The following is a 16,381-nucleotide window of genomic DNA, read 5'->3' on the forward strand; positions in this document are numbered from 1 at the left end:
ATATGCAGTTATTCGAATGGTGAATCCAGTGAGTGTAAGAGTAGCATTGCCTAAGTCTTTGAAAATTCACCCAACCTTTCATGTCTCTTTGATTAAAAGAAACCCACCCAATCTCAGACAAGTACAACCCCCAGCTCCCATTCAAGTTCAATCCACTGAAGAATTTGAGGTCAAGAGGATTCTGGATTCCAAATGGAGAAGAGGAAAGTTGTTTTACTTAGTGGACTGGAAGGGTTATGGTCCTGAGGAACGATCTTGGGAACCCAGTAGCTATGTACATGCACCAAGATTGGTCTCGGAATTCCACAAGACTCATCCGCAGAAGCCCTGGGAGGGGGCTTTGGTGGGGGGTACTGTCAGGTCCATGCCAGTTTCGAGGCCAATTTACAAGGTTCGCGGCAACCCCTTCCCTCAGTTTCCAATTTGGGGGTTAATTCAAAGCCGGGCTCAAGCTTGTGATTGGGATGAAGGGTGGTTCACACTTCCTGATTGTTCCATTCAGGTTCCAGGTTAGCGTTCTAGTTTCTTTCTCTAGTCCGCCATTTCACGCTCTTGCGCATTCTCTGCAGCGCACTTCAACTGACATTTTGAGGCAGTAAGACGTCCCTAGTTTAGCTCCAGTTCATAGGGCTTTTACTTAGCTAGTTCTATTCCCAGTCACAGAATTTTGCAGCAGTTCCATTTCAGGAGTTCGTCTACTTCGAACTCGGCGTCAGTCAGGTATTTTGAACAGTTACGTCTTCCCGCCGAAGCTCCATTTCCTGAGGCATTCCGTGGAGTTCGGTTGGGCAGGCCTTGGCTGTCATATTCTCAGAGAACCCTTCGTTTGGCAAGCGTCGCACCGCTCAGAGTCAGTGAGCAGAGCGGTAAGAAGTTTTTATCTCCAATGTAAAATGGAATGAGCAGCGTAGTCTCTAGTGAGTCAACTGAACGCAAATTACAGAAGTTGTTGAGCAGCTGTTGAACATTTCCTTTTGAGTAAGGGTGTTACGCAGGAATTGAACTTTATCGAGTGAATTCCAAAAGCCTAGTCAAGTACCGAAAACAACAGTGTACCTAGTTTCCAGAGGTTCTCAGTGAAGTTAACTGTCAGCGCCAGAGAGTGAAGCTATATTATAGTCTCGTCATCTGCAAGGCATGATCTATTCAGTCAACTACAAGTAGATAGGAGTATCAAATATATGCATATAGTTTATACTTTTATTTACCACCTTTAATAAGACTCAACCAGGCTGGTTAATCTACTGAATAGTATTCTTCAAGCAGCAGCGAAGACTTTCACAACAGTAACAGAAATCATTCATCGAGAGGGGCAAAAATCCACACAGTAACAGGTATTAGTGTGAGGTAGAGCAGAGAGTAACTTTTGTTAATAAAATCAATTTGCTTGAACGGTAGTAATGTTCTGTTAAATATTACAGGTGTCCCCCAGCTTCCGAATACTTGAGGTAGCAGAGGAAGACACCAGTGTGGCAGTCTCTCTCTTTGTTATCCACTTCCCCTTTCCCTTCCATTCCTGGGCTTGGATTATTCCGAGTGCAGGGGTGTTTGGGAATTTGGAAATATTCAACTTGAAGTCTTGGTCGTTCGCTCCCACGGAATCAGGATATTCAGGTACTGCTTCTGACAATAACAGACATACTACAAAGCCTACACCATGATGTTTATGAGGCATAATAGTTTATGAGCCCAACAAAAGCAGTCAGATGTCCCAAGTCTTCTCTTCGTCAACATGAGAGACTACTTTAGCCACTGTGTGTAGATGGAATACATACTACTTTGCGGCTGGCTGCTTTCCTGAGCAGGGAATTTAAAAAAAATGGAAACTGCTCCTACTGTCCTGTAAGTGCCTTGCCTCCACCACAAGCCATTTAATAAAAATAACCCAGACCCAAAACAAAGTCGTACTGTCAAATTTTAGGTAATCTACAGTTGCCTTTTTGAACCTCAAAATCCTTAAAGATTTAAAATTCAAGCAAATAGGTTTGTCCCGGAATACTTCTTTGTTTATGTGCACACTTTAAAAAGTCTCTTTAGATTTTCAGTGAAAATGACACAAACTCAGACTCACAATATAATCAGTATTGGTGCACATGACCACTGCGGTTTGGGGGTATTTGTGAACTGATTTTTCATTTAATAGGCAGACATTCTATACAAACACTCAATCAAAAAGAATTCAACAATTTTTCTAAATTGCCAGAATAGTAAACTTTTTTTTCGACCATTTCACCTGAAAAACAAATCAAATGAGAAAACAAAAAATTAACTCACGAAACATCAATCTTTCCATCCGGCCGCCTGGTTGCACCAGTCACCTTGGTATTTAATTTAAACTTAATGCCTTGCTTCTGTAGAATACGCTGAAAGTTCTTAGAGATCTCCATATCAATTCCTACTCCACCAACATGACCCAAGAACTCCACCGCTGTCACTTCCGAACCCAGTCGCTGCCAGACTGAACCCTGGAAACATTAAAGAAGGAGAACGAAAAACCACTGTAATTTATGGCACCACTCTGCATCTACATGGTACATTAGGATGGTTTTAACACTAACATGACAAGTGATTGCATTAGAATGCAAAATGATTCAAACACTCATTGCAAAACTAACCTGTGCTATGGAACCAGTACCACTAATTAAACAGGTTCATTTTTGTGGCATTAAGGTCTGAGGTCTCAGAGCATCCTCACAATAAGAGAACTTTTAATAGCTCTAGATCCATATTCAAGAACTATCTTACTACCGGACACCTGAAAGCTGACTCACAAAATTGAAGCATCAACTCAAAACCCAGCAAATCCCAGGGGGTGACAGCTTACACTAGGTAACAAAAGAGGCAACTGCACTCCAGGCTGGGCCATGTGTACTTTCTGTATTTGGAGATGCCCAAACATATTACCTGAAAAGTGCAGCTTTTTCAAAATGTTGTAACTTGTCAGGTCCTGAACTTATCGTGCAGGGAGTAGATCTTTCAGCATTTGAAAAAATTCCACTGGGTCCTGGTTTACAAAAGAATCATTTTCAATTGCTTCAACATTTGTTGATATGTCTCTTGTGGAATAGATTCTGTTTCTTCAAGCTCAACTGACGAGTCACCCACCCAACCACCTCTTATGATAGTCTTTGGCAAACTTGTTTGATATTTTTAAAATTAGACAGGCTAGAAGCACATTATGATAAATATATTTTTTGGCCCTTAATTATAGAACAATATCAATCTTTCAAAAACAGCTCCCTAAATTGAGTTTTTGAAAAGCCACTGATGCCTTTTTGTTTCCCTCTGAAGTGATGGGAGTAGAACGCACTGCACAATTCTCATAATGCTTAATAACAAGAAGACAGAGTTGCAAAAGGAGCTTTATAATGGAGTCCTTTATTTTTATTTAACCAAATTTCCAGCGCATATATTTTTCAAATTCCATTCTAAATATTTTACATTTATTTGACCTGAAGTCAAAGCAAGTCATCAATATTTGTGAGATCACTAAAATGTTTTTGATCTTCTATCACTTCTTAGGGTTTATATAAATGAGTAACAACAAACAGTCAAAGAACACAGAAGAAATTGTGCCAGTTATCAAGACAAGCTTTGTATCAATACACTTGCATACCTGCCGCATCTGCTTACCACTCTGTATCAGTCTCATAACGAAAACTCAACAGAATGGTCATATCGCAAATTCTAAAAAGTAGTATTATAGAATACAATAAAAAAGTGCAACAAATATGTTGAATGTCTTTATGTATCATAGTGTAATACTGTAATACAATGCCAGCCGGTATAGATTACGTATCAGAGTGTGCAACATTGGTCGACCAGATTTAGATCTCCGTCAGCTTTTTAGATATCCACATGAGGAAAGATTTAAGTATAATGAATATAAATGTGAAACATTTAGTCAGTAGTTATCCTTAAAATCTGGCATTGATTCAGTACTCATGGACATATGCTGAACACAAATGTTGTAGATGATATTAGTGTAGAGACACAAAAGAGGAAGGTGGTGCTGCCTTACTCACCAGTTCCACACCAATAACACCTGCCCCGATAACCACCATCTTTTCTGGAACTGTTTTTAGTGATAAGGCACCAGTGGAAGATACAATGGTTTCCTCATCAACCTAAAATGATACAAAAAAGAAATATTTTCATAATCATTAGGTTACCGTGGAACATGACTACTCCTTGAATAGACAAACTCCATTAGCAACAAAAAACAGGAATAATAATAATTCTCTGATACATTTATTCACCTGACACAAGGACTGTACAGCATTTGCAGCAAGCTATGTAATGTAGTGTGAAACCATAAAACCTGGTCTACTTGAGTAATAGTTTACTTGTGAACTATAGATTTGTGGTTAACTCCAGAAACAGGTAAATCACTTTAAACACCCCTAAAACATTTAGCCATGCTTTTTTTGAAGCTTTAAGTCTCCGGCATATCAACAGGCAGCATGTTACATATAGTCATAGCTCGATATCTATTGACGGGACAGTAATCATGGAACATTTAGCCATACTTACGCAAGACACATATCATTAATAAGATAGCATTTATAGGGCATGAGAAAGGTTACAAATTAACAATGAAGGATGTCACACACCTCTATTCCAGAAAAAGGTGTGACTTCTGAACCTGTAGCTATCAGTATGTTCTTTGTGTTGATAATCTGTGTGCTGCCGTCTGCCTTTGTTGCTGTAACTTGGTTCTTGCCTGAGACCTTTCCATATCCTTGGACATGTGTCACCTACAGTAAAGCAGAATTTGACAAAGTTGGCTTTATGAACGAGGTAATACAACACAATATTGGTCAATAGGACAGGGATCAGAGCCAAGACACAGCCTTTGTATAGGTATTATAACACCCAAGTAATACATAACCCAGTATAAATCCATGCCACAAGTAGGGAAGTGCCTCTTTTTGACATGGTCACCCCCACTTTTTGCCTGGTAAATGATGTGATTTCTCCTGAAAGTGCACCGAGTTTCTGCTAACCAGGTCCCCAGTGCCAGTGCGCTTTCCCAAAACTGTACAATTGCTCCTCCAATTGGCAAAACCTTTAGCACTCTTTGTAAGTCCCTTGTAAATGGTACCTCTGGTACCTAGGGCCAGAGGTACTAAAGAGGGTCCATAAGGGCAGCAGCACGAATTGTGCCACCCTAAGGGTCCCATCACCAAGCACATGCAGGGCTGCTAACGCAGGTTGGGTGTCTTGGCGCAGACAAAAGTGAAAGCACAATATGTCACACTTCCCTGTGTGCCATGTCCCCAAACACTGCATGTAACATTTGTAAGTCACATGTGCAGCAAGTCGGACAGCTTTAAAGCACGGTTCTTAATATTAGATATGAAGGCATACCTGCATGAGTAGATATGCTGCTGTGCTGGTCAGTTTTATTACTGCCAGTACAAGTGACCATGGAAGCCATCTTAAGTCATGTGCTGGACACTGGTGAAAACGAGTTCCCCAGCTACATGATGGCTTCAATGAAAATAGGGATGTTTGGTATCAAAAATCTTGTATTGATGAATTCACACTGATGCCAGTGTTTGAGTTAACAATACATGCGCCCAGAGGGCACCTTAGAGGTGCCCCCTGAAAATCTACCAGCTTCTTGTGTCCTTGCTGACTGGTTTCTGCCAGCCTGCCACCCGAGAAGCTGTTCTGACATCCTAGGGTGAGAGCCTTTTGCTCTCGGGTGACCCAGAACAAAAGCCTGACCGGGAAGAGAGTGTAACATCCCCACCCACAGGATGACCTGCTGATTAGCCTTCCTTGGGTGACAAGTCCCAAAGGGCTGCCGCCTTTGAATTGTGAATCTGGCCCCCCTCACAGGAGAGGAAGCAGATCCATTTGTCCAGGACCACCCTTGGCACCTGGACAGGTGAGAAAATTAGCTTGTCAGGTAGGCATGCCACCTCCAGGCTAGTACCACCCAAATGCATTCTAAGGAGATAATTCTTGGAGGATGATTGACTGAAAAAGAAACGTGTACAAGTAATAGTTTTACAATGGTTTAATATCTAAATGCAGAAACCACTTACCCTTCCTACCCTCATAGAGGGAGTCTATGAAAATGAATGCAGAAAAAGGGTACTTTAAGAACTGAGTCTTCTGAGCCAAAGTACACTTTACTAACTTTAGAAAGAAAATGTATGGTACTTTCACCTTTCTTCTCTGCATGCTACAGTTTGAATTTCTTCTCTGCATGCTACAGTTTGAAATTTTTTTTTCATCTTCATACTTTAAAGAAAAACAAAACTGAGAGGAGGATGAAGAAAGCAAGATTATAATTTCTTTCCATAATTAAAAAAATGCTATTAAAATTTGAGGTTTCTGAAGTTTTGCGCTGCTTCCTAAATCATTCTAAGATTATGAATCTGGGGAGGATGCCATGCAGGAAATCATTTCTCTACCACTAAAACATTGGACAAGAATCCAAAGCCATTCCTCAGGGAATGATGCATGAGAGGGAGGAGGGTGTCGGGTGTCTTGCTCTCAACCCAAACTAAGAAGTTTCTTTTCATCAACTAACAGACAGACGCCATAGCTCCACCTGGTTTGGGGTACATCCATGGCTGCAGAGTCCTACTGCCTTTGGGATTCGTTTCTACTTCTTGAGCAGTGGTAGATGTAGAATATGAGCTTCTTGTACAAAGAGAGCAATCTCTGCATTTTCTAGATAAATGCTCTGATGTAGATCTCTGTAAAAGTCATAGTGATTTTCAGTGGACTTGTCCCTGTTCAAAAGGAAATCTTATATGGTAACATGCCAGGTCATTGGGTGGGGGTCTAAGGGGTCTTTGTGACATGAAAATCCAATTGGATATTCTAGTCTTTTAAATCTATATCTTACTACTACTAAAGGAATCCTTAGGGGATCTTGAAATTGCTATAGAAAGTGTGATTAACACTCCAACTTTACACACTTAAGACTCTATAGGAAGCTGACTTTTTATGTAGTGTACCAAAATGAGTTACACTATGTATAAAGTCTAGACAACCCTTATTGGCTCACAGGGCTTAAATGTATAATCCCAAACGCTCTCATTTGTGGGAGTGTGGGCCAGCAGTTTAGGCTTATCAAAGCGCAGTGTTAAGCATTTGTTGTACACAGAGGGTCAATAAATGAGAAACCCACTCAAGGAGAAACTAGACAAATTAGAAAAATAAAAACATTTCTATAATTTTAGACACCAAGAGCTTAAGGATCAGTTAAGTACTTTTTCGTATTAGCGATTTTTAGAAATACAATAAAAATACAGCTGTCAAATTTGAGGCAAGCTCCTTGAACACAGTAATGTTATGCTCCTGGAGAAACCTACACTGTGGAGGCATACTTGCAATCAAGTTACAGGGTTGATTTTCTGGTCTTAAGGTAAGTAGGGGCCAAGGTCCTTAGAACCACCAGCAGTTTTGGTTTACCTGACCTGGTGTGTCCAGGTGCATAGCTGATGATCGCATGGGTAGCCTCGAACACTACCACTAAAGTCAAAGGGGAAACCTGAAACAAGAAGGTTGCAAGAGGGGAGTAGTCCCGAAGAACCCAAAGGGGGGCTCAGCTCTTGAGGGTCTCTGGAGCAAAGCTGCATCATTAGTAGGCTCAGATTCTGGATGTGGGGCTCGGGATCAGAGGTGTTTTGTCCAGCGGGTCCGCTTGTGTTGGAGGCTCTCACTTTTTTAGGTCGACCTGGAGATGGAGACAAAACAGGACAACATGCCTACTCTCGATAATGGTCTCTCAGATGCAGACGTCCTGCGTCGGTAGGTCGGTCTTGGTGTCCGGGCTGGACACGGAAAAAGCCTTGGCTGCTGCAAGGGGTCCTGTACCAAAGGTATTGGTGTAGGGCTGGTCTTGGGGTCTCCAAACTTGGCAGGGAGAGGGATCTGACCTCCTGGGGCAAGGCTGCTGTGTTAGTGGAACCAGTGGTCAGCAGATCGGACTTTGCGGTCGGTGCCTGCAGGCAAGTGGATCCTCCACTTCAAGGGAGCTGCTGGCTGGTTGGCGAAATGCTGGCAGCTCCCCAAGGCTCTTGGAGGATGTACAGCTGCAGGACGAGTTGGGTCTTTGCAATTACTGGGACAAGAGCAGAGAGAGAGAGAGAGAGAGAGTTTGGTGCCAAGCCCACAGTTCTTGAGTCTTTGGCTCTTCTTTGTCCTTCTTTTTCTGTCGAATCGGAGTTCCAGGTGTCAGGGGTCACTTAAATACTACATTTAGGGGCATGAAGGGTAGTAGCCAATGGGTTACTGTAGGAAGCTGGCTCGGTGTACACTATACCAAACTAAGGAGTCCAGTGGATCCCCAGGGCTTAAGTAGATCATACTAAAAGCTCGATTTGTGGTAGTGTGGTTGAGCAGTTAGGCTTATCAGAGGGCTGTGTTAAGCATCTGTTGGACACACTCAGGCAAGAATAATTACACACACTCAGACTTAATCCAAGACCAATTGTTTTATATAAAAGGTTAGTACGTTGTTGTTTTATTTTCGAACGAAGAGGAACTCAGTTGCAGGTAAGTAACATTTTTTAAGAGTAGTAATACTTTTCAAAATGCAGTAGGAATTGTTTGCAAGGCAGCAAATATGCTTTAAAGTAATGGAAATACTTTTGTATTGTAAATCAACTACAGCAGCAATCTTAGCAGATGAAAAATATATAGTAGAATGTAGTAGGAGAAAATGCGATATGGGAGGAAAACAGGTATATGCATTAACAAGTAACTACACAACTTACTCTTCAGGGGTTTGGAGCAACACTGGGCAAGGTTCAGCTGAAGGTAGGTACTGCACCACCAGCAGAACTGGGGCGGCCAGGGGCAGTGGTCACTAGGCCCAATGTTAGTCAATGGAGACTGGGGGCACCCACGAGAGGTGCTGTTTGCAGTTAGCTGCCCACAATTTCAGGGCACAGGTTAAGGTGAGCACGGGGGGCACAAGGAAGCACCAAAGCTACACCACCAGTGCACATGGGCGGTGGGTTGCAGGGTGCAATTCAGTGTTGGGAGCCCAATGCACGCAAATGGAAGATCTTGGTCGCACAAAGAGGCTGTAGGCTCGGGCCAGGAGGCAGGAGGCTGGATGAAGGTGACTACTGGTAATTTGGGATGCAGGGCAAGGCCAGGGCCTGTAGGCTGGAGTCCCCAAGGTCGGGGTGGAGAATGCAGGGGTGCATTTTGGTGTTAGATTTCCATTACTGAAGCCAGTCTCGTTCAGGGGGGGGCCCTTCACGTTGAGGCTGCAGGCGGCTTCGTGGGGTCCAGGAGAGGTCAGTCACTGATGGAGTCGATGTCTGGATCGCTGAGGAGACGTCACTGGACAGGTATGCCACTCAGACTTGGGCCGTGGGCGTCGGGTGAAGAGTGGGTTGGGGGCTGCAGATCCACCTGGATCCGGAGTCCTTCAAGATTGAGGTTTTCTGAACAGGGCTGCTGTTCTCGGGAGATCTGGTCTTTGTTGAAGAGTGGCAGTTTTCCTGGGGTTCTTAGAAGTTGCTGCCACAGGACAGGTGTCCTCTTCATTGCAGGGTCTTCAAGCTGGAGAAAGGCCAGTAGGCCTGGGGCCAAGTCAGTCGTCGTCGTCTGCTACCTTAGCTGCGCGGCGTTTCCTTCGTCCTTTTTAGGTCGCATGAATCCGAGGATCAAGGTTCAGGGGTGCCCCTAAATACTGAATTTATGGGCGTTACAGGTAATGGCAGATGGTAGCCAATAGGCTACTTACCTTATAGGGTGACTACACCCTTAGTATCTCCCCTCACTTTGGGGAGGGGGCTTCCTATAACCTGATTGGCTAAAATACTTCCATTCAAGACGGAGGAATTTCTAAGGAAGGGGTCACCACAGTCCAGGGCACCTTAGGGGTGGTCCTGGCAGATGGGGGGGGGGGAGAGGTGGTACAGGACACCTGTCCTTACTACTAATGTTCCCACCGACCTTGCAGCCAAAAGTGGTGCTTGGTCAGGGGGGCAGGCACCTCCACTAGCGTAATAGGCCCAAGCTAGTATATCAAAGGGCAGGAAGCCTTTGAGGCTCACCGCCCTGAATGCTGTTCCTGCTTGGGGGAAGGTGTGAAGCCCCTCCACCCCAAGCTGCCTAAGTCCCTGACCCACAAGAGTACAAGGGTGCCCACCTCAAGTGGTCAGAAACTTGCCTGTGTGTGGCAGGCTCTTGCAGACCAGTCAGGTGGACATGAGGGAGCTGGTTGTTTTTCAGGGGGCATCTCGGAGATGCCCTCTGAGTGCATTTTACAATAAATCCCACACTGGAGTAAGTGTGTGTTTATTGTGCTGAGAAGTGTGATGGCAAACTTCCCAGCATTTAGTAAAGCCATCATGGCTTTTAAAAACAGTTTTAAAAACTGTTAACTGCATTGTTATTATTTGCGCCGTTCTTACTGCGAGTAGATTTACTTACTTGCGGGGAATTTTAATAGATTCGTGGAGCTCGCAAAACCTTCAACCCCGATCCCCTGCGCTCCGAGTAGGTGCTGACGCTGAGGGACAGGGGCTCACAGCCGCTCATAGCCGCCATCTTGAGAGGACAAAGAGGTTGCAGTCTAGCTGCAGGACGCCTCCCGCCCTCCCGTGGTATTTAAATTGCCGTAATTGGCAGCGCGCTGACTACTACTGTGCCTGGTCACCCCTGAGGCGGAAGCCGGGGGCTCTATTTGCTTTCCCTTATTCTTTTAAAAACTGTTAACTGCATTGTTATTATTTGCGCCGTTCTTACTGCGAGTAGATTTACTTACTTGCGGGGAATTTTAATAGATTTGTGGAGCTCGCAAAACCTTCAACCCCGATCCCCTGCGCAGCCGAGTAGGTGCTGACGCTGAGGGACAGGGACAGGAGCTCACAGCAGCTCATAGCCGCCATCTTGAGAGGACAAAGGGGTTGCAGTCTAGCTGCAGGACGCCTCCCACCCTCCTCTGCACCGTATAAATATCACATGACTCAACATCCGCGCCCGACCGGGACCCCCTTCCCATTTGTTGAGACAGAGGATGATATAGAACAGGGACTCCCTGCACCAACTGCGACCCCCTACACTTGCACGCTGCTGTCACTATTTCCACCCTTTGGAGACCCCTCATCTCTGCCCTCATTGCAAGACTGATCTAATTAATCCATCGCCCCTTCCGGATTTAAAGGTTTACCATATGCTTCTTCTTAATTGCAGGTCTCTTCCAAAACACAGCCTAGAAATATCTTTGCTGTTGGATTAGCACACCCCGGATGTAGTCTTTTTAACTGAGACTTGGTTGACCCAAGACTCCCAGCCTGACCTAGTGCAAGCCCTTATTCCTGGCTATCAGATAGCCCGTTTAGATCGTCCTCAGGGCAAAGGCGGAGGGCTTGCGATCATATATAAGGACATCTATATATGTCGCTGCCTAACGGAGTCCATTGCGGATTGTGAAAGTCTGCCATTTGTTATTGATTTCTCTCCTAATAACAGCTTCTCTGGCATTCTTATTTACCGCCCCCCTGGATCTATAAAACAATTTCAAACAGCTCTTCCTTCTGTCGTGGCAGAATTGGTCGTATCTCCCTCAAATTTCACACTTCTTGGAGATTTTAACATCCATTTTGATAACATCTTAGACACCACTGCCATAGAAATGACAGCCAGCTTAGCTGCAATCCAACTAGAGCAACTTGTCTCATGCTCAACACACATTAAAGGGCATCTTTTAGATCCAGTATTCAGCAACAGTGAACACCTTAAAGTGGGCATTATCAGCCGCCTCCCCTGGACCGATCATTTTCTGATCCCTTTGACCTGGACTACATCTAAATCTTCATCTCTTATCGCCCTCCCACGAAAAACTCGAAACTGGTCTAAACTCAGCACAGACAACTGGACCAGTATTTTCACTGTCACCACTCCCTCACTTTCTTGCAACCCCTGCACTAATAATAGCTTATTTAACAACTGGATCACAAGCTCCTTGGACTCCTCACTCCCTCTCCGCACTTCTGGCACAAAAAGGCAGCAGAAAACAGCGCCCTGGAATTCAGAAGAGCTCAGGGGAAAAAACGTCTCTGCAAAAGATTAGAAAGAAAGTGGCGTATGACTTACGACTCTACGGACAAAGCCATCTATCGGGAAGCTATCAGGACCTATAAATCCGAAATAAAAACTACACAATCAGCCTATTAAACTGAAAAGATTATATCGGCTAAGTCCAAGCCTAAAGAGATCTACCAGAAAGTGAAAACTCCGACTAGGCTGTCGTCTCCCTCGACAGGCAATGATAATTCATCTGCCCAATGTGACGAATTGGCTAACTCTTTCTTTCTTAAAGTAAATACAATCTATCTCTCCTTTTCCGACCCAGACGTAGAATTGCCCACCCAAAGATCTGAACTGCCTATAGAAATTGAGGTTTCCCCTCAAAACAACCTGGTTCACTTTCCTCTGCTGCACCTTGACACTCTCGAGCTCTTATTACATCAAATAAAATCTGGCTCCCCATGTGACCCTGCTCCCCCAGGCACGCTGATGCTAGCCGATAAAGTCATTCTTCCCACACTCATGGAGTTGTTAAACTCTTCTATAGTAAGCGGGATAGTGCCATCGGCCTGGAAGCATGCCATGGTTCGAGCTTTGCTGAAGAAACCCGCTCTTGATCCGACGAATTTTAATAACTATTGTCCGACATCACTTCTTCCCTGGGCATCCAAGATCCTCGAGAAACACATTAACATAGTTTTAACTCAGTTCCTCGAGCGTAACCATCTGCTTGACGTTTCCCAGACAGGCTTCCGCCCCAAGCACGGGACGGAGACTGCTTTGTTGGCTGTGACAGAAGAGACAAGGCGATCCTAGATCAGGGAGGATCAGTGGCAGTGATCCTCCTTGATCTGAGCGCCGCCTTTGATACGGTAAATCATAAAATCCTCCTAAACCGTCTGCTTGACCTGGGAATATCAGGAGAAGCCTTGGCCTGGCTCAAGTCCTTCTTAAGTGATCGCACTTTCCAGGTCTTTGAAGGTACATCGGTCTCTTCTAGTAAGCCATTGGGCTGTGGGGTGCCGCAGGGCTCTTCATTGAGCCCTACGCTCTTCAATGCATACATGAGACCGCTGGCTGGGATTGTTCGTCCACAAGGAATTACCATCATTACCTATGCGGACGACACCCAGCTAGTGGTCTCCCTTGTGGAAAAGAGCAGCCCACAACCACAGTCCAATCTAACAACATGCCTGGAACAGGTCAAGAGCTGGATGACGAAGTCCTGTTTGAAGCTCAATGACGACAAAATGGAGCTCATGCTCCTGGGCCCTTCAGCCCATTTTACTTTGGAGCTGTCATGGCATTTGAGCATGGGCGCAGCCCCTATCCCCAGAGACAACATCAAAAGTCTGGGGGTGTGGCTGGATAAATCATTGACCTTCGATATACAGGCAACTAAAGTGTCAGCGACCTGCTTTGGCCTCCTTAGGATGATAAAAAAAAACAAATTCTTCCACTTCTTCCCTTTGAGGCCAGGCAGACCGTCATATTGGGCCTAATTCAATCTCGCCTTGACTTCAGCAATGTTCTGTACCTGGGGGCGCCCGAGTACACTCTACAAAAACTGCAGCGGATTCAAAATTGTGCAGCTCGCACATTGCTTGGAACTCCCCGCAGAACCTCAATAAAACCTGGCATAAGAGCTCTGCACTGGCTCCCCATCAGGGAGAGAGACAAGTTTAAATCTATGTGCATCACCCACCAAGCTTACTGGATATCCGGTCCAGAAATCAGTCACTCTTTGATATTACCCTACCAACCCAACAAAGCTCTCCGCTCATCACATGCTTTTTTGGCTAAAGTCCCTAGGATTCAGAGAGCGAGGGCTGGAGGTCGTTCCTTCGCCTATAATGCCTCTAAATTATGGAATGCTCTTCCCCATCCATCTTAGAAATAATTCTAACCTGCTGAGCTTCCGTAAACAGCTCAAGACTTTTCTTTTTAATTAGTCAGATCATCTTTTGATCTTTTTTTCTGAAGGTACTGTTCTAGTTCAGCGTCTGGACGCCTCAGGGCAGCTGCAGCGCTTAATAAAATTGTTTTTCAATTCATGGAGCTGTGGAGTTCGTAAAGACGAACTCACAGCCCACGTACTCAATATGGCTTCACTGCATTTACAATGTTTAAGAATGGACTTAGACACTATACAGGCATATTGCTCATGGAGCTATGCCCTCACCTGTTGTATAGTGCACCTTGTCTAAGGGCTGTGAGGCCTGCTAGAGGGGTGACTTACCTATGCCACAGGAAGTGGTTGAGGGCATGGCACAGAGGGATGTGTGCCATGTTGATTCTTAGGTTTTGTCTGCAGCAAAACTCGCAGTCTGCCATGGAAGTGTGTGTGTGTGTCTGTTGAGGGGTCTCTGAGGGTGGCACAATACATGCTGCAGCCCTTAGAGACCCTCTCTGGTCACAAGGCCCTTGGTACCAGGAGTACCTTTTACAAGGGACTTTTATGTGGGCCAGAGGTGTGCCAATTGTGGAAACCAAGGTACAGTTTTGGGAAAGAACACAGGCACTGGGAATCTGATTGGCAGGGACCCAGAGCACAATCAGTCAAAGTACATCAGATATCAGGCAAACATTGGAGGGTAACCATGCAAAAAGGGGCACTTTTCTACACTACTTACCCTGGAGTTCACTACAATCCTTATATGACCAATCCCTGTAGGAGTGGGCATGACTATGTCCCAGAGTTCCTAATTCCACCAAAAACAAGATGGTGGAGCCCTTCTTTCGTGGAGGACATCAGGCAACCCACCTTAGAGGTGTGACTGGCCTGGTGGTGCAACACACCTACATGCAGATATAATTTCCTGCCTGTACTGGTGCCAAATGGGCCTCAGGGGATGGCATCTACCAGGTCTGGGGGTAGCCGGGGTGGCATGTTAAAGACGGTAGGTGCTCTGAAGCCCCTGGCCTTGATATGCTAAATCACTAGCCATCCAGCTGGAGGAGGTGTGAACACCTTCCTCCGGAGCAGGCATTGTTTCTGGCTTCAGAGAGCTGGGCTCTCTCCTGAAGGGGGTCAGAAACTCGTCTGTGAAGGTAGGCTGGTCGATACAGGTCAGCCAGCACACTAGATAGTGGTAGGTTTTTCAGGTGGCACATCTAAGGTATCCTCTGGGTGCATGCCATAATAAATCTTGTACTGGCAACAGCACAGAATTATTAAGGCAATGTGTTTGATACCAAACACCATAGGTTTTATGAAAGCCAGCAAGTAACTGGGGAACTTGTAATGACCAGTGCCCAGAACATATCCTTAACATGGCTTCCCTGTTCACTTGTACGCTCTAGCGACTGAGCTAGATAGCACATGGACATAGCTGCTCATGCAGATATGCCCTCACATGCAATATAATGCATCCTGTCTTAGGGCTACAAGGCCTACTGTAGGTGGTGATATATATATTGCATGCAGTGACTTTGGGATGGCACGTAGTGAGTGTGCCATGTCTTGTTTTCAAACATGGTTTGCAGCATGTCATGCAGTCTGCATGCAATTTGTGTAGAGTTCCCTTAGGGTGGCATTATACATGCTGCAGCTCTTAGGTACCCTCTTAAGTACCCATGTGCTAGGTACCAGAGCTACCAGTTACTAGAGACTCACAGGGGTACTAAAGTGCGTGCTGACTGTTTTACAATCAGCCAATTTACCTTTTTTTAGGGAAAGAGCACTGGCACTGGGGCCTTGTTAGCAGGGAACCAGCACACATCTGTCGAAAACATCAATACCAGTGGCAAAAAGTGGGGTGGCCATGACAAAAAAGGGCAGCTTCCTAGAGAACCAAGCCCACCCCTAAATGAGTTAGTGTTCGTGGGGGTCCCTTTGTGTGATATAATGCATGCTGCAGCCTATAGGGCCCCTCTTTAGTACCCATGCCCTTGGTAGCATTTTCCAAAGACATACACGGATGCTTACGTCCTCGCCAAATCGGTTACAATTGAACAGCTCTTGTTCTTAGGGAAAGAGCTCTGGCACTGAGGCATGGTTAGCACGGATCCAGCGCGCTACCAATCAACAACATCAGTTCAAGTGAGGAAAAAGCGTGGGTGACCATGTTAAACAGAGGCACTTTCCTGCCCTCCCCACACCCCCACCACCACCACCAAATAAAATAGAATGAGACTAACTTTTCCCAAGAGAGTCCTTACTGTCTAAGTGAAAAAACCAGTAAGGTAACCTCACCTTTTCTTTCTACGGTAGGGTGGGTCCACTTGTTCTGAAGGACCTTAGGTGCCACAGGCACCAATAACCATACCATCCGCCCTCGTTGGATCTCCACCAGAGCAGTCTTTTGGTCAAACCATTGCTTTTGGAGCTCCTGGTTTACCTCACAGTTTTTATTGGCTTTCT

At 45.1% G+C, this 16,381-nt stretch overlaps 1 protein-coding gene across 1 annotated transcript in view; it reads right to left on the reverse strand.

Moving 5' to 3' along the window:
* DLD (dihydrolipoamide dehydrogenase) overlaps positions 1–16,381 on the reverse strand; it is a 224,917-nt gene that overhangs the window by 86,280 nt on the left and 122,256 nt on the right. Inside the window, exons 7-9 of the mRNA XM_078680128.1 lie at positions 4,614–4,757; positions 4,026–4,127; positions 2,275–2,465 (exon numbers count right to left, since the gene is read on the reverse strand). Of these exons, the coding sequence (XP_078536254.1) occupies positions 2,275–2,465; positions 4,026–4,127; positions 4,614–4,757 (437 nt within the window). The remainder of the gene's footprint in view (positions 1–2,274; positions 2,466–4,025; positions 4,128–4,613; positions 4,758–16,381) is intronic.

The sequence above is a fragment of the Lissotriton helveticus genome, chromosome 1_1 (genome assembly GCF_964261635.1).
Source record: "Lissotriton helveticus chromosome 1_1, aLisHel1.1, whole genome shotgun sequence".
NCBI classification, from domain to species: Eukaryota; Metazoa; Chordata; class Amphibia; order Caudata; family Salamandridae; genus Lissotriton; species Lissotriton helveticus.